General features: G+C 41.1%; 3 protein-coding genes across 3 annotated transcripts in view; 1 reads left to right on the forward strand and 2 right to left on the reverse strand.

Moving 5' to 3' along the window:
- Positions 1–11,918, reverse strand: part of ablim2 (actin binding LIM protein family, member 2) — a 98,276-nt gene extending 86,358 nt beyond the window's left edge. The window contains exon 1 of the mRNA XM_084345040.1: positions 11,597–11,918. Within this exon, the coding sequence (XP_084201166.1) occupies positions 11,597–11,609 (13 nt within the window). The 5' untranslated portion in view covers positions 11,610–11,918. The remainder of the gene's footprint in view (positions 1–11,596) is intronic.
- A 2,155-nt stretch (positions 11,919–14,073) lies between these two features.
- On the forward strand, positions 14,074–24,087 carry zcchc4 (zinc finger, CCHC domain containing 4). The gene is made up of 13 exons (XM_084345048.1): positions 14,074–14,277; positions 14,635–14,753; positions 14,852–14,934; positions 15,146–15,418; positions 16,999–17,079; positions 20,975–21,047; positions 21,774–21,924; positions 22,288–22,388; positions 22,781–22,902; positions 23,248–23,323; positions 23,414–23,465; positions 23,557–23,704; positions 23,836–24,087. Exons 1-13 carry the CDS (start codon positions 14,190–14,192, stop codon positions 23,957–23,959), a joined length of 1,491 nt encoding a protein of 496 aa, XP_084201174.1. The 5' UTR covers positions 14,074–14,189; the 3' UTR covers positions 23,960–24,087.
- On the reverse strand, positions 17,086–20,680 carry LOC311252149 (E3 ubiquitin-protein ligase TRIM62). The gene is made up of 7 exons (XM_084345049.1): positions 20,653–20,680; positions 20,007–20,212; positions 18,854–18,949; positions 18,534–18,770; positions 18,417–18,436; positions 18,202–18,332; positions 17,086–17,806 (listed from the first exon to the last, which is right to left on the reverse strand). Exons 2-7 carry the CDS (start codon positions 20,208–20,210, stop codon positions 17,208–17,210), a joined length of 1,287 nt encoding a protein of 428 aa, XP_084201175.1. The 5' UTR covers positions 20,211–20,212; positions 20,653–20,680; the 3' UTR covers positions 17,086–17,207.
- Positions 24,088–25,844: the final 1,757 nt, after the last annotated feature.

Consider the following 25,844-nt stretch of genomic DNA (forward strand, 5'->3'; position numbering starts at 1 on the left):
CGCGAGATGAAAAATGTAATGGCGGGCTGATAATTACACAATTACAGTTTCCCCAATTTATCTGCTTTCTGCCTCTGATCCTGAGCCTGTCATCCATCCTCTTTGCTCTTAAAAGTGGAAACTTGCGCATAACTTTGTTGCATTATATTGAAACTGTGTTACAGTGTTTCAGATTAATTCAAATGCCAGAGCGCATTGTTGTGATCGTGATTGTTTTATTATATGTGTGTTCTGGTCATTTGAGCATGATTAAACATGCCGCCTTTAATATGGCTATAAAAAAGCTTGTTGCATTTTGTTTTTTTTGAAGGTGTGGGGGATTGGGGGTGCGTCAACCCGGTTGGGACATAGAAGGGGGTGCGCGGCTAAAAAAGTTTGGGAACCGCTGATCTGCTAGATGGATTGTACAAAATATTCATGTTTCCTGATGATGTGTCCACGACTTTGGTGATTCTTTGCTGCTAACATGCTAATGGCACCACTGTACCTTTAGCTGAACTGGTAAGTAACATCTAACGTTGGCTGTTTAATTACATATCTTTAGTGTAACTAATGACAACACAAACTGTAGGCGAAAAACTTTCCAGTTAGCATGATGTGACTGTTTTCCTGTTACGGTGGCTAAAACTGAGCTAAGTCATATTTAATGTTAACTATACACAAACGACATACTGTACGTGAAGATTATCAGACAGCAGTCTTATTCTGACTGGCTGTCGGAGGTTCAGCAGTTTGGTCAAGTGTGCTGTCACTTATTAGTTGCCTTATTTGTAACAGATGACTGTAAATTGCAATTTATGGACACAGCAGTAGACAGAGTGAAAAAATGGCGATCAGTTCATCATTTTATAACAACTTGCCGTAACTGTTATGAGATAAGGCAAGGACTGAAGTTTGGAAACTTCGCTATACATTTGAGGATATTCTCACAGGACAGGCCTCACTGCAGCAATGGCACTGTTGGATATTGAATTGAATTAGTAAAAATGAAATGAATTGCACCAGGTATGAAAAAGGAGCAGCTCTGGCTTCCACCCCCTTGAAGAAACAACCAGGGCCTGCAGAGCTGGATGACCCTGCTTTATCAAGCATTGGACCAAATGATAGTGTCAAGTAAGTGGCTGAAGATCTCACTCATTTGTACTTTGTAAACTGAGTGTCCTGTAAAAAAAATGTGGATGTGTGATGAACACATTTTTTTCTCAGCAGTCCACAATTTTTGACATCTATGACAATATAAATTGTTAGTTTTACACTACAGTGTTCACACTGTATATATCTTAGCCTGATCGTATCACTGTGAAATCAACACAATAGGACTGTGTTCTAACAAAAACGATGTGTCTGAACTAATTGCTCTGCAACAACTTTGTCTTTTTAGGACCAGACTTCCAGTCCTGCCACCCACAGTGATGGATTACAACCCTGCCCTTTATTCTCATCTGCAGCTGGTCCCATCAACAAACCCCCCCAGTGGACGTCCGTCTCTAAACATTACATTAGCTGACATCTTTGACTATCATCCCATGACACATATTCTCTATACAGTGAGCTTTCGCACATGCCACAATGAAGAGCGTTGCACAAACTGTATAGGGTTTTTTTTATTGTAATTTTTGTATTTTATATTTATGTTCTTGACTGTTGCAGTAATAAGCTTCCATTTTTTTTATGCACCAAACAAGTCTTAAAAAGAATGTCATTTTAGTGTCCACTATTGTACTGACATTTAGTTTTTGCACTGCAGCATTTGTATTTATTGCTGGTTTCTTCCTCCTCTTCCTTCCTTTTGTAATTAAAAACATCAAAGGCTTGTGGAGACAATACTGTAACTGAAATGAAACATTCCAACCTGCTGGAAAGCATTTTGTGCCAACTTTACCAAATGTGGGTGACAATGGATGTTTAGTATGCCTGCTTACACAGACATGTGTTTGTTACGCCAATAGAATGAGCTATTCTCAGAATTTAGTATCAATGTATACCTCCAAAAGTATTATTTAGCACTTATTGTGTAACAAAAGAATACAACAGTGCAGCTGAGCGATGGTGAATATATGGATGACTGATTTTAAAGTAGGTGTAAGACTGTCCAGAATAATGCAGTAGTGCAAAAAGTTTGACCTGGATTGTGCAAGGTCACAGTAGAGATGGATATTGCAGTGTGCAAAATAAAAGTGTCTGGTAACTAAAACTTACATTAATGTAATGTAAGTGAAGGGAGAGGGAGGGAGGTCAGTGTCAGTGGGGGTCACGGGCCTTGTTAATGAGGCTGGTTGCAGATGGGAAGAAACTGTTCTTATGGCGAGAGTCCTGATGGACTGCAGCCTCCTGCCAGAGGGGAGAGGCTCAAAAAGTTTGTGTCTGGGATGGGAGGGGTTGACAACAATCTTGCCTGCATGGTCTAAAGCGCATGGTGCAATGCATTCAAGGCGTGTCCCAAGTCAATTTTGCTAGTTAAACAACAGATAATCTGGGCGCATTGGTTGTTTCAAGACTCTTGCAGGTGCACCAGACCTGGAGTACCGGACCCATGATCCACGGACCCGCGCACAAACAGGGACGTACAGCAGTGCTCCTCCTCTTCCTCAGTTAAATATCAGCGTATTTTTTCTCATATTTAGTCAAATGGAGTTGTTGATGATATTAAAACAGCAGGGTGTCCAGCAGTGGAGGACCAGCTAGCTACCTGTCCCTCAGTGAAGTCGAGTGCAATTGTTTAAATGCTCCAGGTCCGGTGCACCTGGCTCTTAAAGTCAATGGGAGATAGCACCCTGATTGGTTTAATTTATGTTTAATTTACACACACACACAAAGAGAGAATGTATATTACTTGATAATAATAAAATAACAATTTCTGTTGGTGCACAACTACCTCAGCTGCTTTACTCCCACACCCCATGACGTTGCATTTGTATATCAATTGCAGCCCCTTTCCTTTTTTACATCCATTCTATAAAGAATCACATGAACAGTTCTCTTACAACATCAGCTAATTCAACTATGCGGCTGTACTTATTTAATCAACATGCTATGGCTCCTGGAATGCAGCCTGTAAAATAACTCTGTGTGCTGTATTGTAGAGCTCCCTGGAAGTGCACATTTGACCTTGATGGCTGCTGTCACACCTAAATGTCACTCTCATACAAACGCCGGCTCAGACAGAGACACACACACCTGCTCCGAGTGGCAATGATGGAGAGAGCCAAACATCCAAAAGTGTGGTTATACTTCACGACAATTGATGCGGACAATGCTCGTTGCCACAGTGCAACAAGTCTTTTGCATGTACGGGTGGAAACACGAGCAATCATTCAAAACATGTAGCGAAAGTACATCACATACAGACGGAGGAATGTACAGTTTGACAGTCCAGCTCGTAGTTCCTCTCCCATTTCCCCATCTACCTCGGGTATGTTATGCTAGCAGGAGCCCACACAGAGTTAATTAAATTATGCAGACATGGGTTGACAGCCGTTGGTAACCATTAGTCAGCTGAATGTTTAGCTATGTGGTTCAGACTCAAGTATAATTACATCCAGTAATTAATCTACTAATTTAGCTATTTTCTGAAATACAGCTTGATGCTTTCACCATTTCAGACAGAACACATTTAATAATAACATATCACATTTTGACATGTAACGACTTTTCTTTGACTAAAACTGGATTAAAATGTTTTGAGTTGTCGTAGACTAAAACTATGAAGGATAAAAATGTCTAAAATGTGACTAAAACTAATAAGCATTTTCTGCCAAAATGAACATCTCACTGAGGGGGAACGCTGCCTCAAATTCGTAATTCGTCCATCGCGACGTTTTGCTGTAGACATCGCCCAACCCTAGAGGACAAACAACATGCCATTCCTGCCATCATCAAAGGCCCATGTAAAACAGCAGCCTGCAGGGAAATGTCACAAGCCTACACCACATTGTAGACTTAATTACTGTGTGTGTGTGTGTGTGTGTGTGTGTGTGTGTGTGTGTGCCTGTGTGCGCGTAGCCCCAGTGTAGAGGCTGAGCACCAGTGAGGTCAGCCAGTATTTATCCCAGTAAGAAGAGCTGTGCTGTCAGCCTGACTGCTGCCTGGATCTGCCCTTCAGTTATTTCATTCAGCAGTGCTGGACCACCTCTGCTGCAGTCAGACCATGACTAAACAATATTTGAAAATAAAAATAAATAATTTACTCAGTTTTAACAGTAGTTTCTGTTCCACAGAAGCAGTTGGACATGTACAGCCCAGTTGTAAATTATACCACATGGCTTAGTGGGACCAGAGTCATCATTAATGTTATTAGTAACACCTGTGATGTGTTCCTACATGTCAGAATGTTTGCTGTGAATGTCTGCCTATAAACATTTTTAATTTTAATATGCTGAATGCTTATAATTAAAGCTTTTATTACAACCCTTAGATCATCAGGAGCGCTTCACATGGGTCATTAAAAATACTTATTAGTGCACAGATGTTGTAGAGTGGATGTTGGCAAAATCAAGTATAGCAAGGTTGTATAAACTGACCATTCCAATTAATGTCATCTTTCTCATTCAATTACCTACCTACAAGAGGGTATTTTCTACAGACATCATAAAGGCACTGTATATTCAGAGTTGTCTTCTGAGTTTTCTTCTTCTTAATGTCGATACAAAACTGATTTTAGCCTTCTGTCACTGGGACAAATTAAATGGAACAGGGTGAATGAAGTCCTGATACCTTTGACAGATAAAGCGTGGTCAGTGTATTGACAGCTTAGCTTCTCACTGATCGGAAAACGTGACTTTTATGTTATTCATATGTATGTATTTCTTGTCTCTGTTAATTCGGAAATTGGCTTCAAGTTGAAACAATGTCAACTCATGGTTTAATGACGCAAAGTAAGGAACAGACAGAATCGCTTTCTGATTTTTTCTCAGAGTAGGGTCTTGACTGCAGTCGGTGCGTCATTTTCCCCAGGAATTTCCAAATTGCAGAGTGAAAGGGAGGTTAATGGGGAGCCAATCTAAAAACCTCTGCTGACATTATTCTATAGCCATTTCACTGTGCAATCAACATTTTCTTCATATCGATAATGTAAAGCAAAACACAGTAGCAAATCACAACTGATATCTTTCGAGAAAAAATATCTTTTGAGTAAAAATACCCAAAAGGTTGTTAATTACATTTTTCGCATTTTTTTTCTCTGTGTCTTATTTTGCATATCACTGAAAATGTAATGATTTTGATGAATGAGATTAAGAGATTACATGATTAACAGATAAGTATACAATAGATTATTCAAATAATTAGTTGCAGTCTTAATTATGATCTATTGCTGTTAATGTTACATTTCTATGGGACGACTTGTGTGGTATCCATGAATTCTGCACAGGGATACACGGCATCAAACTGCCAACCCATGTAGTCTTTACCAGACGGAGCATACTGATATAACGCTAATATAAGCATGGACTTGGTATAAGCACACACACACACACACACACACACACACACACACACACACACACACACATTCTTAGCTAACTCCAGATATTCACAAATTCATACAAACATATACCAGTATGCTCTTTCTCTTTTACTCTATCTTCTCCTTTCTAAAAACACTTAGTCAAACTGCTCATATGTTAACAAATATATAATACCTGAAAGTGAACACACAGTGAAACACACACACACACACACACACACACACACACACACACCCTAAAGGCACATTCCTCTCAGCAAAAAACTCCAGCACACACTGCTGCTACACATGACTTGTGACACGTGCTATTCGGAGGCAGATCAGGGAGGCAGCCTTACTCTAACAGTGTCACAACTACCAAGAGATAATCATATACGTGCGTGTTTATGGGTGGATTTAATTGCTCACTGGCTAGTACTTAGCCAGGAGTTCCTGATTCACAGCTGGTACCAGTGCCAGTTATTCTCTTGGTCAAGGATTTTGAGATGTTCTACAGTGACTTCAAAGGCTGAGCTTCGGGTTTGGGTTCAATAATCTTCAAATGTAAAAATTGAGAAATATAAAGCCTTCACAACCCTGCATGCATCAGGGCTGCTGCACGCCCCAATGCGCACGGTGGTGCAGAGGCCGGTTCATCCTTGCTATATATCATCAAAGTAACTTTCTCTATTATGTGGTGCTAGAGAAAACAGACTAATTACACATTAAGTTTAGAGACGTCAAGGCTAGACCACACCATGACTTCTGTAAATGACTATAATGATTGTCAGACAAAGCCTACTTCCAGTAGGAGGCGCAATGACTATACCTCCTAATTGACATGTACAAGTGTTTTGCGTGGGATTTTGATCAAATGTGAAATTTTGGAAAGATTGGACCATTTACACAGGACTTCTAACAACTTCCTGATTAATGGTCAATGATTCCTTGAGTCCAATGAGAACTCAGAATCTTCACCATATATTGTCATTAAGGCCTTAAGAATTTTCTGATCAGATGTGAGGTGGATTTGTTCAATCTGCTAGCAGGAGTATATAGGTAAAGTAGCAAGAGAAAAAAGCATATTTCCATTTCAGTTGCCATTAAGTGGTGCTGCGACTTGAAGTTCAGGTAGGGATCCTTATCGAATCAGTAAAGTTTGGTGCAAATTCGGCCATGTATAGCGGAGTTACATCAACTTCCTGTTTCAAGGTGAATCACTGACCTTCGCCATGGCGCCACAGCCACACCATTCAACGAGAACTCACGATCTTCACAGTACAGCAGTCTGAAGTGTTTTCTCAGCATGTCCAAGGTGGCTGTGGCTAATTCAGACATCACTATTCAAAAAATGGCATTTCCTGCTGCCACTAGGGGACGCTGTGACTGTAAGCAACAATGGGACTCTTATCAAACATGTGAAGTTTGGTGCTGAGCCAATCATGTACAGTCGAAGTACAACAACTTCCAGTTTTATGGCAAATGATATGACAGTGATATTTGGCAACCTGCCACAGCCACACCGTTCAATGAAAACTCAAGGTGCTAAGATTGGCCAGTGAAAATTTTAAGTCCATTGGGTGAAAGCTATAGAAGGGGTCTGTCAAAATACAATCTGTGTAAATTGCCACATATTAGCAAATTAATTCAAAATGGCAAATTCAAAATGTTTAGTTTTTTGCAGATGTAGTTGCGATATTTCATGCATTTACATCAAAAATGTTCGGCTGTATAGAATAATGCAATATCCTGTTGCCAGTAGATGGCACTATGACTGTAACAGAGTATTGGCATGTCGATGTCTTCAGGCTGGGACTCTTATCAAACAAGTCTGGTGCAGATTTGACTATGTACAGTGGAGTTTGCAGAAGAAGACAAATAATAACTCCTTCAGTGTCAGTAGGGTTCTCGCAGAGTCCGTGCTCAGGCCCTAAATATAGCACCAGGCACGTCTTGGGTTGGAATTTGGGTCTTGAATGTGGTAGTACCAGTCCAGTTCGTAAAGATCAGGGTGTGGGCTGGGTTCAGATCTCAAGTCTAGCTCAGGATCAACTCACCAACATCTGTATGGAGTGAGGAAATACTCAGGCCAAAGAGGGTCACAAAGCTTTCCATTTGGGATCATTCAATTAAAGTGGACAGGTGCTATTATGAAGGTGATGAGGACCAATTAGACCAATGTGCTACTGCTGATGGTGCTGATCATAAAGAGGTTTGGTGCGTGTTGCTACATATCTCACAACGCCACAGGGCTGCACAACAAGAGTCTGTAGGTTCACACGGTTAGGCTCATCTGTCCTCAAGGAGGCAGATAACAGCCTCAGAAACACCATTGATCAGACCTCTCCTCATGTGACCTGTGGCAGTAATCTGAGCCATCAGGCTATTCCACGATCATCCATTCCTATTAGTCCCTGAGAAATAGTGCCTGTGCTGAAGGGGTTCTCACGGGAAGTAGACTGTGGGTTCATTAATACTCAAAGTTAGATAAGAATACGGATATGGGTGAAGCCCTGGATCTGCACTCTGCGTTCATTTCATCTGTATTTGTGCGAGCTTAAGAATAGCTATTAAATGGTGCAGTACCACGGGAATCGTGGGGGCGGTGTGGCCAATAGTTTAAGTGGGATGACCATAGGACATGACGAAGTGGCGGACATCCAAAAGTACTGGAAATGTATTCCATATCATTCTAACATTGTGATTGGTTTTAGGAAATACAAAGCCAAAGCTTTTTTTTTTTTTTTTGCTATACTAGGATGATAATGGGTTCAGCCAGACTTTTTATTTAAAGTGTGGAGAAGACTAACCCTAACCCTGGGAACTGAACACAAACCCAGTTACTAATCTCATCTAATGCTACGCCATAACTTTTTGATGGCGAACAGGTCTCAGAAATTGATAAATACGAGATAACATTTTATTTTTCTAGAATTGAAAGAAGGCAAACTGGCCTGTAACGTGATTATACAACTGAAATTGTCTCTCAGGGTGTGTTCATGCCAAGCCTATTCTGAGGGGTTTATTTAAACCCGGGCACACCACTCCTGCGGTTTGATTAGGTAAACAATGGTTGGCACTACACAATCACACAAAGACACCTGTAAATACAGATATTTTATTTGTTTTTCTCAAAGAAAGAAGCAGATCTAATAAAACACGATCTTAACTGAGGGCTGTGGTCACGGGGTAACCTGTCTGTAAACATTATATTGTGTAGTTAGGATTGGGATGGATCAGGAAAAACAGACACAGGAAAGTGATGGTCAGGAATCTAAAGTTCATTCTCGTGTCCCCCTTCAAACTGAAACCAATAAAAAGTAACAATCCCAAAACACAAATCCTTGACCTAACAAGATGACCAATCACCAAAGCAAACTGTTTACTTTTGTTCACAGGGCGTGGACCACATGGATGGAACATTCAATTGAAGTACTACTGCCCTTAAAGTGACACACTCTTCATGTGAACCACCACTGTATCAGTGGTCATTCAGAGATTCCCTCTATTTGGGCTGATGCCCACGTCTTCAAAATCAAGTTCTAGTCAGACAGCTATACTGAAATCCCACTGAATCTCTCTCTGTACACACACCTGGTACTGTTTTTAGGGACAATGTGTCCCTACATGAGGTGGCTAGCTGTCATCACAAACACGTAAAGAATGTTCTGCTCATCCTCTCATACATCCAGCCAACATTTTCAAGAGTTAAAAGGTCAAACATTTAGTAGGCATCACCAAGTAGAGAGACAAAGTCCCAGACAAACAATGTTTGTCTCTTTTGCTTGCAGTTTACAGCAGTGTGCTAATTAATTTCTCCTGTCTCGACTCCCTGACGAACTGCAGCACTCTCATTAACAGCTCGGGCAGTGCTGCAGAGCATTCATGGGCCTCCTCATTAAAACCAAGGGCCATCCATACTTTCTGTTCTCAGGGCTAGATCTGAGTGCTAGAATATTTCAGTTTCTAATTTTATAGGAGATATAGGAGATTTCCTCTCCCATAGCCTAACCTGTGTGCTCTGTGCAAGAGTAACTGCTATGCTGCTATCACACAGTGTCGGGACAAGAGGAAGAACTGAAAAGCCGCATTCAAGATAGTTACCCCCATTGATACAATATCCTTGTGGTCACACTAGATAATAATGCTAAATTGGCTAAAATATGTTCATACTATGCATTTGTGCTTACTAGAAAACGACTGCAACCAGATACAAAGAAACAGTATATAGCTAATGTTTAATTAGCTGAATAGAGTGGATTACAGTTCATATCAGTATCAACCATCATGGTGGCTATGGAGCCATTTTGCCATTGGTTTGTTGACATTTTTACTGACATTTCTACCCTAACTCAGATTTAAAAGTTCATTTTTAAAAGTTCATGTTTATCCATTTAGTGTGCTCTAATAAGTACAATGTAATGCAGTTGTGGATGCTAAATTTTAGTACTGAGGCGTGCTAAGGAGGCTACAAATACTGTAGTTTAGGCCCTTTACCTTTATACTTAAAAATTCATTCTCTAAGGTAGGGCTTGGCAATATGACCTAAAATATAAATACCAATAGTCATTTGTGGTAGACGACTGGTGGTTGAACTACGCAACATCGGCAAACTTGTTTATTTCTGTTGTCATTTCACTGTAACTCTAATGTTCAGAGATATATATTCAAACAGGGTGTGCTGACCTATGTGACGTTCATACTGTGCTGGCATCTTTGAAACCTTAGGTTGGACAAACTGTTTTGGGTAAAATAAAGAAGTCTTTTTTTTCTTTGTCTGTGACCCAAGAGCTAAATTAGGTTTCCAACCTAACGTTAATGAAAGTGTTGTTATTAATGAACAATAAATGATCAAAAATGTATTTCAGATCAGTGAGATATTTACATGTTCAAATAACACCATGAAAAAGAAAATGGAACTGTATGTCAGATAGTACGTGAGGCAGGGGATCTATCAGCAAGTTATTGTAAACAAACATTGCGATTGGTTCTATATGGTGATGAACAATGTATATATATCTTGATATTTTGAAATCTCCTCAAAAGCACTTTGTAAATGCTAGGACTGAGCCACAAAATCAAATATCACTTTATTTTTTACTGAATACCTCAATATAAATATTGTGACAATACTGTAGGGTTGGTCATTGGTATTTTCACATAATATGAACACAGTGAGATTTTTGATAAATAATCATCAGTGTCATGGATATGTGGGTAAAGGCAAATATTAGAACAAGTAGAACCATCCGGTAAGTCCAAAAAATGACATCACTTTCCTGTAATGCAGCCTTCAAAACCTGGATTTGACAATACTTATGCCATATAACGATATCCACAATCAAAGATGATTTATAGTCTCATACCAGGATGACGATCTAATATTAATATACTGCCCAGCCTTATCTGAGGTGATGAATTTTTCTCATAATAAACCTGAATTTCTGACAACTTGGAAAGCAGCACTTGTCTGATCAATAGTTCTTGGTGTGGACTCTCCTCAGGGTGGAACTTGAGTTGGCTCCAGCATTATATGTATTTATTTGCATATGTAAAAACAAACAGTGCAGCGTTGTAGCTGCAGGACAGTACATTGTTTTCAAATGAAGACCAGCCTCGTGTTACATTTGTCGACTCCTCCTCAGGGGGACAAAGCCAGGTGTGACAGCAGCCTGCAGGAGTCAGGCCTGCTGTAGACAGCAGCCGTGCCCCTTTAAACCAGCAGTGACTGCAGAGCAACATGATGAACGGGGCCACCAAACCCCACTGTGGGCATTTCTACATCCTTTCTTATTAGCCTGCATGACATTCATTTACACAGGAGACAAATCTGAAACTGTGTCTTCACATCAGACAACCTCAGGCACCAGATATTAAGAGTGATGCTGCAGGCTGCATTAACAGATACAGGGTAACTGGGTAGTAGTCTGGTTTTGAAGATGCACAGTAAACACATTTTTCACAGGGGAATGCTATTTTGATGCCAAAGCAGTGTGACAAATAGGACAGAGCAAACACACACTCAGTGCTGATCAACACACCTCCACAGGGAGATGAAACGTATGTTACTCTGATTGCTCCTTGTCCTATAAACAAGACCTGACCCAGTTCAAGAGGAAAAAACCAGTACAGTCTACAATGAAATGGTCTTACCAGTGCTGCTCATGGTACCACTCGGACGTCTTCTCCAGTCAGATGCTGCACAGTAAACAAGCCACTATCCACATTGACAATACATGGATGATGCGAGCAGCCGCAGAGAGCCCGAGCCTCAGTGTCAGCAAGCAGAATGAATGCAGGGAAATGTTAATAAGGCAGAGGGGGTTGGTGCTGCACAGAGCCCGGTTGTCCCTGGCAGCTGAGGCCGCGCAGATCTCCCGACACAGCCGCACTGAGAAGACAATGTCCCGCATACACTGCAGGGCTGCGCCGCCTCGCCGTACGGGACACAGTGCAGGTTGGGTGTGGGCGCACGGTGGAGAGACGCGACTGGAGTCAAGCGAGATGGGAGCTTATATAGAGTTTCCGGTGCGGCATTTCAAAATAAAAGTATTTCTGACAGGTGGGCGAATAATCATAATTCGTGAAGTGGAGTTGTCTGAGGATATTACAGACAGTTGAGCAGCAAAATCCAGAACAGTTCAATATATCTGTTGTTTAACTAATTAAAACAGTATATGACTCAAGCAAGTTAGGTCTGAACATCAGCAAGTCAGTTACATTTATTTAATATATTTAAGACTGTAAAGTAAAAATAAAATAACAGGCCGTATAATTAAAATTTGGGGAAGAATTCATTGTCCCCTGGGTGTGCTAAATAAAAGGGAATTGATTAGAGGGCAACTCTTGTGGGTAATTTAGACGATGGGGTTTTGGAAAAGAAGTCGGATGTGTGGAATACAAAAGGTGATATCTCTAGTTCTGCTGAACCAACTTTGGTCATTTGTTTTCAAGCTGTCCAGTGTTACAGGAGTGGGATGCTAGACTGGAGAGTGGACTGCTTTTTAAAACCTTTGTTTTGGGGTCAGTTGGTTGGTCCCGCCTTGATCACATCATTTAATTTCGCCCAAAAGTGATTTTGTGCAGCAGGTGTACAATAATACACAATTACACAATCCTGTGTGTCCGTGCTTTTAATTTACATAGCTCCAAAATAGTGAATGCACAACTGAAAAGAATATGCTGCTTTGTAAAAAGTGATCTGAATCCACTGTGTCCATATGCATCTGTTAGGCTACCTGAGGCAATTTATGGCAGAAATCATAAATCTGTTTCAAATCCAGATGTTTAGAGAAAGAAAGACAGTAGTGTTACATTCAATGGTATGTTTATACAATTTCGTTCTGTAAACAATAGCCTGTATTCTTATTATTCAATTCCCCAACCTTTATGCTTTGACTTTGAAAGAAACAACGCAACGCTTTCTCTCTTACGCTGAGTAACAGCGGGCACCTTGTCTCTGCTCTGCTTCAGCATCCAGCAGACTGCTCCTGAACGCAGCATCCTCGGGCTGACAGCGCCACTGCCACGGTAGTGCGGCACGTGTGGGAACTGTAGTACTTGAGAAGGAAAACACCCACTCTGATGAGCAGCGTGCTGCTGATGTTGGACTACAAGCCAGTTGTGTAAACAAACTGCATTGTGAGGGAACACTAGCAGTGACAGAGCTGCATTTCATTATCTGAAAACCCTCACGTTACGCAGTGCGTTCATTTATTTGGTATTTTGAATCGATTGTGAGAAGCGATGAAGGCGCTGAATATCATATTGCTTAATTCGTGTCGATTGTAATGCAAATTAACTGGGTCAATGATTTGTTAAAACGCCTGTGAGGAGGAGGAACTGGAGGAAGATGACAAAGCTTTCAGTCAAAGATAACACACACAAATACATTATTTATATTGATTTGGAGCAGTTTATCAATTACATGTTTTCTGTTAGTGATGGAGCGATTTTCGTTTTTCAGATATGACAAAGCTGCACTCAGAAATAAGATGGTATCTCATCAAAATTAGCTTTTTCTTCTCCTTTTTTTCTTTCTTTTTACTGAAATGTATCTCTCAACCTACAGTCATGATTCCGTGGTTAAATACTGCGTTGTTATGAACATGCACGTCATATAAAATGATGTAAAGTTAGCACTTAATAACCACCATTGATAAATGGCTTATTTATAATTGATACAGTAGTTATGTCACTGTTAACAAGCACTGAAAAGATTCATAAACCAATAATTACGCAATTGTAAGTTCAATGATGTTTATAAACCATTACAGTTGCTTAATAAATGGTTTGTAAAGCATTTCAATGTTTGTTAACGGTGAAAAAGTTATTCATTCAAGTTTAATCATGCCCTGACTATCAATGTACCATTTATTACCATAGTGTTATTAATTTAATATGTATGTTTTTAAAAAAGAAATATTATTTAGTATTTATAAACATTTATAGCTAGGCAGATACGTGTATATAAACATTTAATAACCCCCAAATATAAAACAATGCCTAGCATGGTTATATATATAATATCAAGTCCTTAATATCAGAGCAATCATCAAATCAATGCAAAAGCTTCCAGGCTCCGTTTTGGCCAATGAGATTTGGCTGCGACATTGTCACCGTGACGTCAAATCTCCGCGACTGGAAACGGCATGTGTAAATCCATGCGTGGCTTCCACTTGTCTGGCTCTCCTCTCGTGTTGAACAGTTTAGAGTAGAGTTAATTATTTGTGTAATCCCCAGTGACATGGATGTGACCGAGGCTATCGACGACAGTTTTGGAATAGATATTATATTTCCAGACGGCGATAAAACTGCGCCATGTTGTCCGCACGGTAAGTCTAAAATCTACAGAACTCCGTTAGGAAATACTCTATATTTCACAGTAACTTTGCCACTTAAGAAAACGTATGTACACACTTTGAACAATATGTTACTATACGAATGAGTAATGTATTTTAATAAATTCGGCATATGGAAATACGCAAAAAACTCGCATACCAATAAAAATATAAACTAAAATGGCTTTACCCTCCAAGCTGTCATGGGTTATGTAGCTAATGTTTAGCCATGCTGAAGCTAAACACACCTGCCTCTTTGCTAGTGAGTGTTTGTGTTAGCATTTAGTATTATATATTTGGCTTTAGGTTCACACCTAACGGAATAATAATACATGTCACGTGTTTTATCAGGGCCAACTTTGCTGTTTGAGAAAGTTGGCAAAGGAGGTGAGAAAGGAAGGAGGTTTTATGCCTGCTCAGCCTGCAGAGACAGGAAAGACTGCAAGTTCTTTCAGTGGGAAGATGAAAAGGTATGTTCACCTGAGTTCTGATCGTCACTTATGTAACAACACGCCTGATACATTACTGATCCAATGGACTCTTTCATTTGAATTCATTTGCTGTGAAGGTGTCTGAAGCCAGGCGTTTGGCCAGAGAAGCAGAGAACAAGTCAAACAGACCTCAGTTCAGCCACCAGCAGTACTGTAGCAGGTAAGAATCAAACGGCAGCTCATCATGGCCTCCACTGAACAAGAGGCTTGCTCATGATAGCTCTGATCCAGGATGTGTACTATGTAGCATGCTCCTACATGGCTTGTAATGGGTTGTAATGTCAAATTGACATGGCCAATTTCAGAAACCCCATACAAAAAGTGAGCATTTGAACCAACACTCTCTCAAAGATCTTTAACTTGTCCCTCAGGTTCAGAAAGTTTGCCTCACTGCCACTGCACGAGAAGACGTTCTGTCAGGACTGTCAGGTTCTCCTCCTCCCGGGAGAGCACGGGGCCGACTCCAGTCACACATCCATGGCCGTCACGGCAGCTCAGCTGAGGAGACCCAGTGTGCTGCTGCGTCCTCTGGACAACAAGAAGAGCAACGCCCAGTACCTGTTCACCGACCACAGCTCCAACTTTCTGCTGGACACCCTGGCTGCTCTGGGATACAGGAAGGTGCTGTGTGTGGGCACACCCAGGTGAGGGACGAACAGTATATAATTGTAAGTTCAGCGATGCTCTCACTGACCGGAGCAGCCTGCCAGCCTTCAGTGTTGATTGGCTGTTACTAGTAAAGCGTAACCAATCAAATAGTGCTGTTGGTGGGACATGGAGCGACACTAGAGGGTGTAGCAGTATAATATAAACAATCTGGTTTCCTTTCAAGAAGTGATATTTTTATGAGACTTGACTTTATTGTCTCTTTTGTATATTCACTATTGCTCTTTAATAAAGCAAAAGTATTTTTTTGATTAACAGATGGAATAATCAGTAGAACTCCTTACTATAATAACTGATAGCTGTAACGATAACCCTAACAAAGACTGACCTCTTAGCATCTGTGACTGACTTGCAGCATCCCTGGTTATTGGTGTCAGTACTATTCAATTATTGATGTTCAAGCAGCGATGGATAATACAATTCCACAAGAGAAAGAGATTGAGGTTATCAATTAATTAATTAATTAATTAAGGAACATATTAGTGTGTGGACGCAATCCCAGTCTGTCATACAAGCTGGATCATTTCTCAGCATTTCTCCGAGCGCAGTGCTTTCACATAGATTTCTTTTTATTCCTTTTTTTCTTTGAACACATTTTAGATGCCATTTTTTAGACTAGTATAGTCTAGGATAATTGGTTCTGTGCCATGATAACTCATTTAATTTTTTAATTCTTATTTCAAATGATGGTCTACATGGTGTAGTGAGTGATATATTCGCCAATATTCATTTGTAATATACCACACTAAGGTCTTATTGTCACATTTAAATAATTTATTCACAATATAAATGTAACAGTAACTTGTTTCCCCAGTCAATTGGAAATTAACTGTAAACAAAAGAAGAGCAGTCATAGAGGGTATCTGCCATCTAGTGACTTTAGTGTGCACTCTACTACTACTTCCCTCGGTACTTCTTCCAAATTTTCCCTTCTGTGAGCTTCATAGATGGAGCGAGTTTGAACGACTGGACTTTCAGTTTCCCAGTCATCATTAATGTAGTGTGCTGTGATGGTCATGTAGCTCTGTGTTGCTCTGGAGGTCCAGCAGTCTGTCGTTAAGGCCACTAAATCTGCACTGCTCAGACCTCCAATAACGTTGTCCATCACGTGGTATGATGCCACCTGCTTGGCATTTCGTAGTGTGGTTCCAGTGCAAATTAAATGCTTAAATCCAGGGTTTTCCACCGCAGAATAAGGTCGCATGTCTGATGCTACATATACCCCTATAGAGCTAGTTATTGCTTTAGTGCGAGTTGAATTGTGTGGAAGGTTAGCTCTAAATGAGGACGGAAGTGTTTTCTGTGTTGACGGTGTCGTTTTCTCAGTTAAGTCTACTTCTTTGTGATGACACCCCTACGTTCACAGTGTTTGTATAGCACCTAGACCTGCTTTATAATCAAAAAGACAGAAAATCTCACTTTGTACAGTATTGGGCCTTTATTTAATTATTCAAGTTAGACTATTGACAGACCTTTCAGCTCCTGCCAATAGTCACAAAATGCTCAAATGACTTTTTATTAAATGTTGAATCATTAACACTGTTGCTGTTTGTGCCAGACTCCAGGAGCTGATCAAGCTGCGAAATCTGGAGCAGAAACACGAGCCAATGAAGAGTCTGCTGCTGGACATTGACTTCAGGTTAGTTCATGTAATTTGTATCTGTAAATCTGCTTTGATTTAATGTTGAATATACATATAAGACATAAAGATCACAGACATCATCATTAGAGAGTCCACATCACTATCTGTGGAGTATGACTGCTACATCATGGAGTGTTGAGATGGCAGATCTCCAGGTGGTTCGGCCACATCTGGTTCTCAGGTGGTTTCAGGAAGCGTATGGCGGGGTACAGAGGCTCAGTGAACTGGTGATGAGCCCTGTCAAACACCTGTGTCACAGCTGCAGAGAACCTCTGCAGGACAACCATCGTGTCTGCGTCATAAAACATCAGCTTGCCCTTGTCATAATTCACCCACACTCCCACTTTGCCTAGTGGCGTTTGCCCGACGCTCTGGCACGCTACGTGCCGGTCGTTGTGCCAAGCGGAAAGGCGGCCATTGCGAAGCTCCACACACCACGAGTTTCTGTTTCGGCCCAGTTTGGCGCCCTTGTCCCGGCCCTTCCGCTCCAGGCTGCCGTACGTGACGCCCACGGCCCAGGCAGAGCAGCAGCGGACGTCGACCTCCCAGTAGCTCTGAGCAGTTGGGACAGGAGAGCAGCCCAGAGCGCAGGACACCTTATCAAACTGAAGAGGGTGCTCCGGAGCTGAGCGAGCAGAGCCTGAGAAGAACACGCCCCGCCCCTCCGAGGACACTGTGATCTGGCCATGGCAAGTCTGCTTGTCAATCACCATGGGGCAAGAATCTGAAATTAAAAAGAGAATTAATTGATTTAAAGATGACATTTGACCTGTAGCCACGCAGCTGTATTATTATAAACACACACATATGTGTGTGTGTGTGTGTGTGTGTGTATATATGTGTGTATATGTATATGTATATGTATATATATATATATATATATATATGTATATATATATATATATATATATATATATATATATATATACACATACTCTCAGTTGTGTTTCTGATATTTAGCCAAGAAGATCAACACTTCTCGAAAAAAAATAGCAACATCTGACATTATTCTCATCCGCCCAAATGAACTAGACTTTACTCACTACTAACACTCCTCTGCCCTAAATGAGTCAGCTGGTAGAAGGGATTTATATGATCCAGAAATAATCGCATCAGTACCTAAGAGGAGAGTCTTCCTCTGCAGCTGAGCTCTCAGGTTTTTGGAGATGGAGGATAATGTTTTCAGGAGCCTTTCAAACCTCTCCTCATTCAGTCGGATTTCCTGCTCAGAGGCAGCGGGCTTCTTAGGACTGGAAGAGATCACAGAGATTATAACAAGAGCGAGAGGTGTGAAGACATGTCAGAACATTTCATGTGCCGGTGCAGTGTTTTACCTCACATTCTCAGATGGGCCCTTGATATAAAGATAAACAGAAACCCTGATTAAAACAGCAGGTAAGCTCTCCCATTATATTTTTTAACAGTGTAAGTGTGCAACTCTTGGATCATACCTTTTGGTCTTCCCCTGCCACCGGGGTCTTGCTCAGAGCTCTCTGGGTGCTGCTTATGTTCTTATTGACCTGGTCCTGATGCTGTGTCCAGTTCTTGAGAACCTGGTCCAGTCTGGTCCTGGTCCGTCTCAGGTCCATCTCCAGAGAGTCCAGGACGGCCTGCTCGTCCTGAGTCAGAGCACACCGCATGCTCTCAAAACGCTCTCGGACCCGCTGCTTCATCACCTCAGTGCTCCTCTTCAGGGAGGAACATGGACAGGAGTCAGTCATCTTTGTCGATGTCTTGATGTGTGTATAGAAGCTTCTGGTCTCATACTTACAGAGAGGTCGGCCTTGCGCTTCTTCAGAGACTCAATGTGAGCGTCAGTCTTGGATCTTTCTGCCTGCAGCTCCTCCATACGTCTGGACAGCTGCTCCTGCAGAGTACAGTGTTACAGCCAGTTGCATTAAAGTAAAGTAGTAGTGGTAAACTTTGATAATCTCACTGGTGCGCACAGTGTGGACGAGGAAATATTTTGTGTCTCCTATCAGTCTATTGACAAAATGAACTAGAAAATATTTATTTTCATAATATTATTATTATTTTTTTAAAGCCTATAATTGGTCAAAAACCAGAAAAAATGTCTGTTACAGTTCCCTTTAACAAGAGTTTAAATGACTTCTTTTGTCTGTCCGGCTGTTCAGAACCCAAAAATATGCAGATATTCATTCAAGGATATAAAACTGAAGAATGCAACTAATCCTGGAAATGGAGGTTAATTTATTTATTTTAAATTTTTAGTTGATGTTGTTACATTTTGTGCCAGTTACCCTGGACTGCACACCTCGTGACGCTGACTGGCTCCGCTGACAGCACTCTCCTACTTTTTACTTGATTGGTTGAAGTTCGCCTGTGATAGATGTTGATAGATAGATCGTTCTCCCAATCACCTGCCAAGTCATTTTTGAAAGTGCCTACACTTTTTCAAGGATGGCTTCCCAAATGATTAACAAGCCATCAGGTGCATCAGGTTGCATGGCTGCAGCTAATGAATACTTTTATTATTGATTATTCTGCTGATCGCCATTTCCTGGTTAATTAAACAAAGTGAAAAATGGCCGTCATAACTTCAACAACCCAGGGTGACGTCTTCAGACTTCCTGCCTTGTTCATCGATCAGTGCAAACCCATTTATTTATAGCCGATCAATATCTCCAGTAATATATGGATCCTGCAGTCAGAACCATGAAACTTTTTCCAACATCAGTGATTACTGCAAAGCAACACTTTCAGTGTTCATATTGGTACCTGACAGTTGTCTGAAGACAGGGTCGTGAGCCCGTCCTTCAGCCACCTGGATGCCCTGCTTCTATCAGGTTTTTATCCCTCTCTAGAAACCTCCCGTCGTGCTGCGCTGTGTTGCAGATGTGGCCGTATGTGAACTCGTCCACCTCACTAAGCTGTGAAACTGTCCTTCTCACACTTGTGTTTACCTGAGAGGGCTGTGCAGCATGAGCCAACTTCCTCTGTAGTTTCGGAGAACGTGGGAAGGGCTGAACAACCTCATCACTGTTGCCGTCCAGCGGGGTGAAGCTCAGTCCGTCCTGCAGTACACTGTGAGTGCCTGCAGAGGACACTGCAAGACCACTCTGTGCTGACTGGCCATTACCGGCAGAAAATGACTTTTTTTCTGCCATTTCTGAAAACAAAAAAAAAACATATATTAAACTTCTACCTGAGATATTTTCTCTTTTTGCACAGTCCAAAGCATTTCTGTATGTTTGCCTTTGCTGTAGAGAAACCAGTTCTTCAGGCTGCTGGAAAGTCTGTCAAAACCTGCCTGTTCTGAGTTCATGCCAAGCTTTTTTCACTCCCTGAAATCGTCTCATTTTTTCTGCATATTTACTAAAAACAAAACAAATGTAAAAAACCAGCCATTTTCACAGATCTCTGTTTGTTTAGCGATCACTTTTAGCGTATATGCAGCTGTAAACTGACATGTTTTTAATGCAGTTTTATGTTTACTGTGGAATCAACTTTTAAACCTCTCCATGCTGTCACAGCAGTATATACATAATGGTTATCTAAATACAGACTACATTGTAGCTTTGTTAGATCAGGTTTTTGAGCGGGTCTTACCTGAGGTCTCTTTGCGCTGCGTCTGCCGTTTGCGTCTGTAAAGAATGTGCAGGGTAGAAGTGCAGAGAGGGTGTGTTCCTGTATTACAAGCTTAAACCTGCACCACACACTCCGTACTAAATCGTTACCTGGATACACACCTGAGGATCAATGTGTGTTTGCTCACTTTGTGTGTATGTACAGTAGATAAGTCCAAACTTGCTCTTGTTTCTCAGCCCACGGTTTAAACAGAGGAAACAGTTACTTGCGTTTAAAAGTTGCCTGAATGTTTCATCTTTAATGCTGAATAACATGATTTTTTTTTTTTTCTTTCATGTTTCAGATACGCTCAGTTCTACAACAAGGATGAGTTCTGTCACTACAACATGTTCAACCATCACTTCTTTGATGGAGAGGTAAGGGTTAAACATTCGTGTTGCATGTGTTTGATTTCCAGGTCACTATATAAAAGTTTAATTTCTTTTCAGTTACATTTTGTGTTACTACTTCCCATGCATTTCTCTCCAAATTGGCTCTGAGTATGTCTGTGTCCTCTACACACCTCTACTGTGTGTAACTGGAGAATACACCTCCCCGCGGGTGATTGACCAATCACAGTTAGTATGCCAATGAGGTAATGACACTGAAGGCGCCGCTGGAGTAAGATAGAATCACAATGCAGATATGGCGGACATGGCAGATAGCATAGCGAGTGGAGTGGAGAGCCAACAGTTTTAGGAAGCACCGTCTTATTCCAAACATTTCAAACATGTGAACATCTGCACCGCCACGGCAACGCAATTTGGCCGTGTGGAATCTGGACAGATGAGTACATAACGCCATCAGTGAAACTGCAGTCTGTCTCTCAATTCCTTAAAACAAGGATAGCTGATAATTATTTTGCTTTTCATTATACCAGTTGGCGCTTTTCACATTTGAAAATGTTTTTAGTGTATTCTCATATAAATGTATTTATTTTACTTCATACAATGCAGCATTAATGTATAACGCAGTTTGTTGTGGCTAATAAAATAAAGAGAAAAGTTTAGATAGTAATATTGTAGCTTTTTGGTCGAAACTGTACCAAGGTGTGTGTCAAACTCTGGGCTAACTGTACCACTTCATCCCTAATTTCTTGTCAGGCTTCCAGTGCGGTCCTGCAGGCCTTCCTCACAGAGTCTGGCGGGGATAAGGTAGTGATGGTGGCCGACCCTCCGTTCGGTGGCCTGGTGAAGCCTCTGGCCAACAGCTTCTCTCTGATCTCACAGACGTGGAGGAAGCTGCAGAGCTCTGGTCAGTGTCACTGTTATGTGGAGTTAGAGGGTTTATTTTTTTACATTTGTCATATTTTCTTTAAAAGCAGTTCAGTTCCCTGGTATGTTTGTTTTAATCTTTGTTGTTCTTTCATCTTTGGTCTATGTATGCATAAAATGCAATTAGAGAAGCGAGTTCATTAGAAACACCTGCTTTCTCTTACATTTTATATAGTCATCTGATCCATTGTTCATACTGTATACAACTACTGATTAGTGCAGCTTTTACCTCTCATACAAACAAATGTCATGAAATAAAAACTATACTAATGATTCTAATTCTCAATTGCAAATGAAGAAAAACAAGTGTTTGAAGCTAACAGCCATGTGTTTGTATGTGCAGACAGCGGTAACGCTGACATGCCCATGGTGTGGATTTTCCCCTACTTCTTTGAGCCTCGAATCCTGGAGTGTCTGCCCTCATTCGCCATGCTGGACTTCCAGGTATACTGGCAGTACATCACTTTTAGCTGTTGATTAATACAGATATAATTAGTAGACCAATATTGATTGTTAGTAGTAACACAAACTTTTCCTACTACGACAAGTCAAAATCTCTGCTGTGAATGGTATTCACTTGGGAATGTAGAGAAGCCAGAGAGATCTCATTCTGCCAGGCTATCAGGATTTATTCAGAAAGCAAAATGATGATTATTTCAAGTTCAAGATGGACAGGCAAGAAAAGATCAAACCTGCTGATTCTCACAACCAGAGTCCAGCAGTGATCTCCTGTTATTAGACTATAAAGTAACTACAGTATATGCTTCTCATAGAGGCTACATGTTGCCCCTGTGGACTTTAAACACTAAAGTAAATACTTGTTTGTTCCCAACCAGGTGGACTATGACAATCACCCTCTGTATAAACATGGGAAGATGGGCAGGAAGCAGTCTCCTGTCAGACTCTTCACTAATATTTCACCCAAAGACGTTGTCTTGCCCAAAGAGGAGGGCTACAGGTATCAACACACTTACTCTTTCACATCTATCCTAGAGCTTGACTGACACATCAGGTGATAGAATCTTACCACAGATATATCTGTAATCCACCCTAGCCCCAATCAGTTCATCCTGCTGCCATCAAGTGATACAGCAGTGTCCCCTGTTGTTCCACCAGACTACAGAGCAGCTCCTTTCCTCGGGCAGCGAGCAAAAGAATACATCAATAATCTCACAGAGCAGTCTTAACTCACATTCGGGACACATTTCAAAGTATTGTAGTTTGATCGAGCAGCTGTAGGAGCCACGCAATTAACAAAGCTAAAGTTGTGCTAAAGTTGTGTATCTTCTTTTCCTCCTGTTAGATTTTGCTCCCTATGTCAGAGATTCGTCTGGTCCCTCAACAGACACTGTGCTAAGTGCAATGTCTGCCCATCCAAGGTATAACACCACAACTACATACATTATGTCTTGCCAACTCCTAATAAAGGGACATGTTACAATTTCTCCTTTCTCTCTGTGTGTCTGCAGGATGGCCGAGAGTGGAAGCACTGCTCAGCATGTGAGAAATGTGTGAAACCATGTACGTAAGCTGTGCATTAACACATACAAAAAGCTTCTTCACATTTTCTCTTGTATTAATGTGTGTTATTTAATTGTTTTACCCCTCGAAGCCTGGAGACACTGTCAGTCCTGTGGCCGCTGTGCCCTTCCAGACCACCCATGTGGGAAAGCTCAGGGGAAGGAGGGCTGCTTCAACTGTGGCAGCCTGAAGCACAAACTCAAAGCATGCCCTGCCAAAGACTCACACAGGGCCAGCAGGTGAGCTCAGAGAGCGATCCCTGTGGTGGATTAAATCTGTTCACTCATCACTACACTAATAAGATTCAACGGTTATGTGTACTAACTTGTCCTTCTGCGTCTGTGTGTCTGTCTGTGTTGTGCCCCTGCAGGCATCGGCCCAATGCCAAGAGTGGATTAAAAAATGTATCCCGTCCTCCTGTCTTCAAGGCTAAAGCTAAGAGGAAGTCTGGAGCAGCTCGCAGAGCGAAGAAGATGGCTGCTCTGTCTGTGTGACCTCAGTGTGCATGCAGTGTTTTGTCAGTTGTGCAATTTACAGCAAAGAGGTTTTTTTATTGAAACTGAAAAGACTGTTCTTGACAGTGTTAGCAGTTGTAGTAGAATAAAGTAATATCAAAAGAGAATTTGCCTTGTATTGTGTTTCAATCAGGCCTGCACATCTGGACACAGCAATTTTACTCAAAAACTGCTCGAGCTCTGTGAGGTTGCACAGGGATCGGGCGTGAACAGTCCTTTTCAAGTCCACTAAAACAAATTCTCTATTGGATTGAGGTCTCTCTCCCCTGGGGATGTTCAGGGACTACTTTTTTTATAAGCACTGTACTTTTTTTTGACAAATTAATATTTCAGAGGTCATGAATGAACATTAAAGCTTAGTAAGGAAATGGTTTATATGCAGGGGTTTCACAGGTGAGTAGGGACTGATGTAATATATCACTCAAAAGAACAGTTCAGCTAAACCCCCATGCTGTTGGCTGCCATTTTATTTTTCCTTCAAAACAGAGCTCACCAAACTCAGATCAAACTGTAAAATTAGGCAGTGCTGATCAAATATTAAACACAAACTGTTGGCCTATATCTCACCGCGGAAGGTTTCAGGAACATGTTGGAGCGTGCCGTTTAGCTAAAAGGAAGATTCTTACCAGGCTGCCGTGCCGATACAGATGCAGGGAGGACAGGGAGAGGACAGAACATGCATAGACAGCCTTACTTGCTTTCATTTAAAGAAAAGAGAAGCTACAACTCAGAAAGAGAGAATGTGGCATCTTTCTCTGTTCAGGACGCCAAGACCAGTGTCTTTGCACTGCAGGTCCACTCTTACAGGATAGAGTTCCGTGTAATAAGTGTCTAATGCAAGATTTCTGATTTTGACGCACTGAAACCTGACCTGAACACAAAACATGAGCTCTTCACACGTTACAGCATTGCTTCGTGATTATACAGCGTGAGTTATGCTTTGGCCACCTGATGGCAGTATTGATCAGGTGTACTGCGTTGCTCGTTTAAGAGTTTGCCCTGAAACTGATTGAATTTTAATGGTAACTGTTTTACTGTGAGCCCTATGTACATGTAGTACAGGTTGTGTCGATAATAAGTGGAGATATTCATTTGCTCTCAGTGTGACATGTCGGCTCATACAAGCACACACTTCATATGATAACTCCCAGTGGAACAGGGAACACTAAACTAAGTTGACTTATTAGATATGCTTTTCACAGGACAACCACAGATGATGATCTTATAGAATATGATGCTTTGTTGTTGATGAAACCAGCCAACAGTATATAAAGTAGTTAAAATGAGCTCAACCTTCGACATCTACAGCAGTAAAATGACACATACACTACCATAGAGCAGTAATACACATTACATCAGGTACACAAACACTGTAACTACACAGTGATTACTTTTACTTTGGTACTTTAACTACATTTCGCTGATAAGACATACTTTTACTTAAGTAAAGTTTTGAATGCAGGATGTTAACTTGTATAGGACTGTTTTCACAGTGTGGTATTAGTACTTTACTGATATAAAGGATGTGAATATTTTTTCCAACCTCGACTGAGAGACAAAATAATCATTGTTTGTTACGTGCAGCCAAAAGGAGTGTCATCATGCACATATATTGTGTGCTCTGGAGTCCACAGAGGTTACTGCAAGTTTCATTTCGTGCACGCTCATATGAGCGCATGATCACGTGGTGTGGTTATCTTTTCCAAGCTGCAGTTTAGGAACACCTAATAAACAATAAATTGTTGTATTCCACTCACGTCTGTCAGGCATACAGTCACAGAACACAGAGAGCAGGGCTGCAGGAAATGCATTGGCAGCACAAGCTCACACACATGAACTTAATATTACTGTTAATTGCTGATAT

Source organism: Pagrus pagrus (genome assembly GCF_965226575.1).
Source record: "Pagrus pagrus genome assembly, chromosome: 22".
NCBI lineage: Eukaryota > Metazoa > Chordata > Actinopteri > Spariformes > Sparidae > Pagrus > Pagrus pagrus.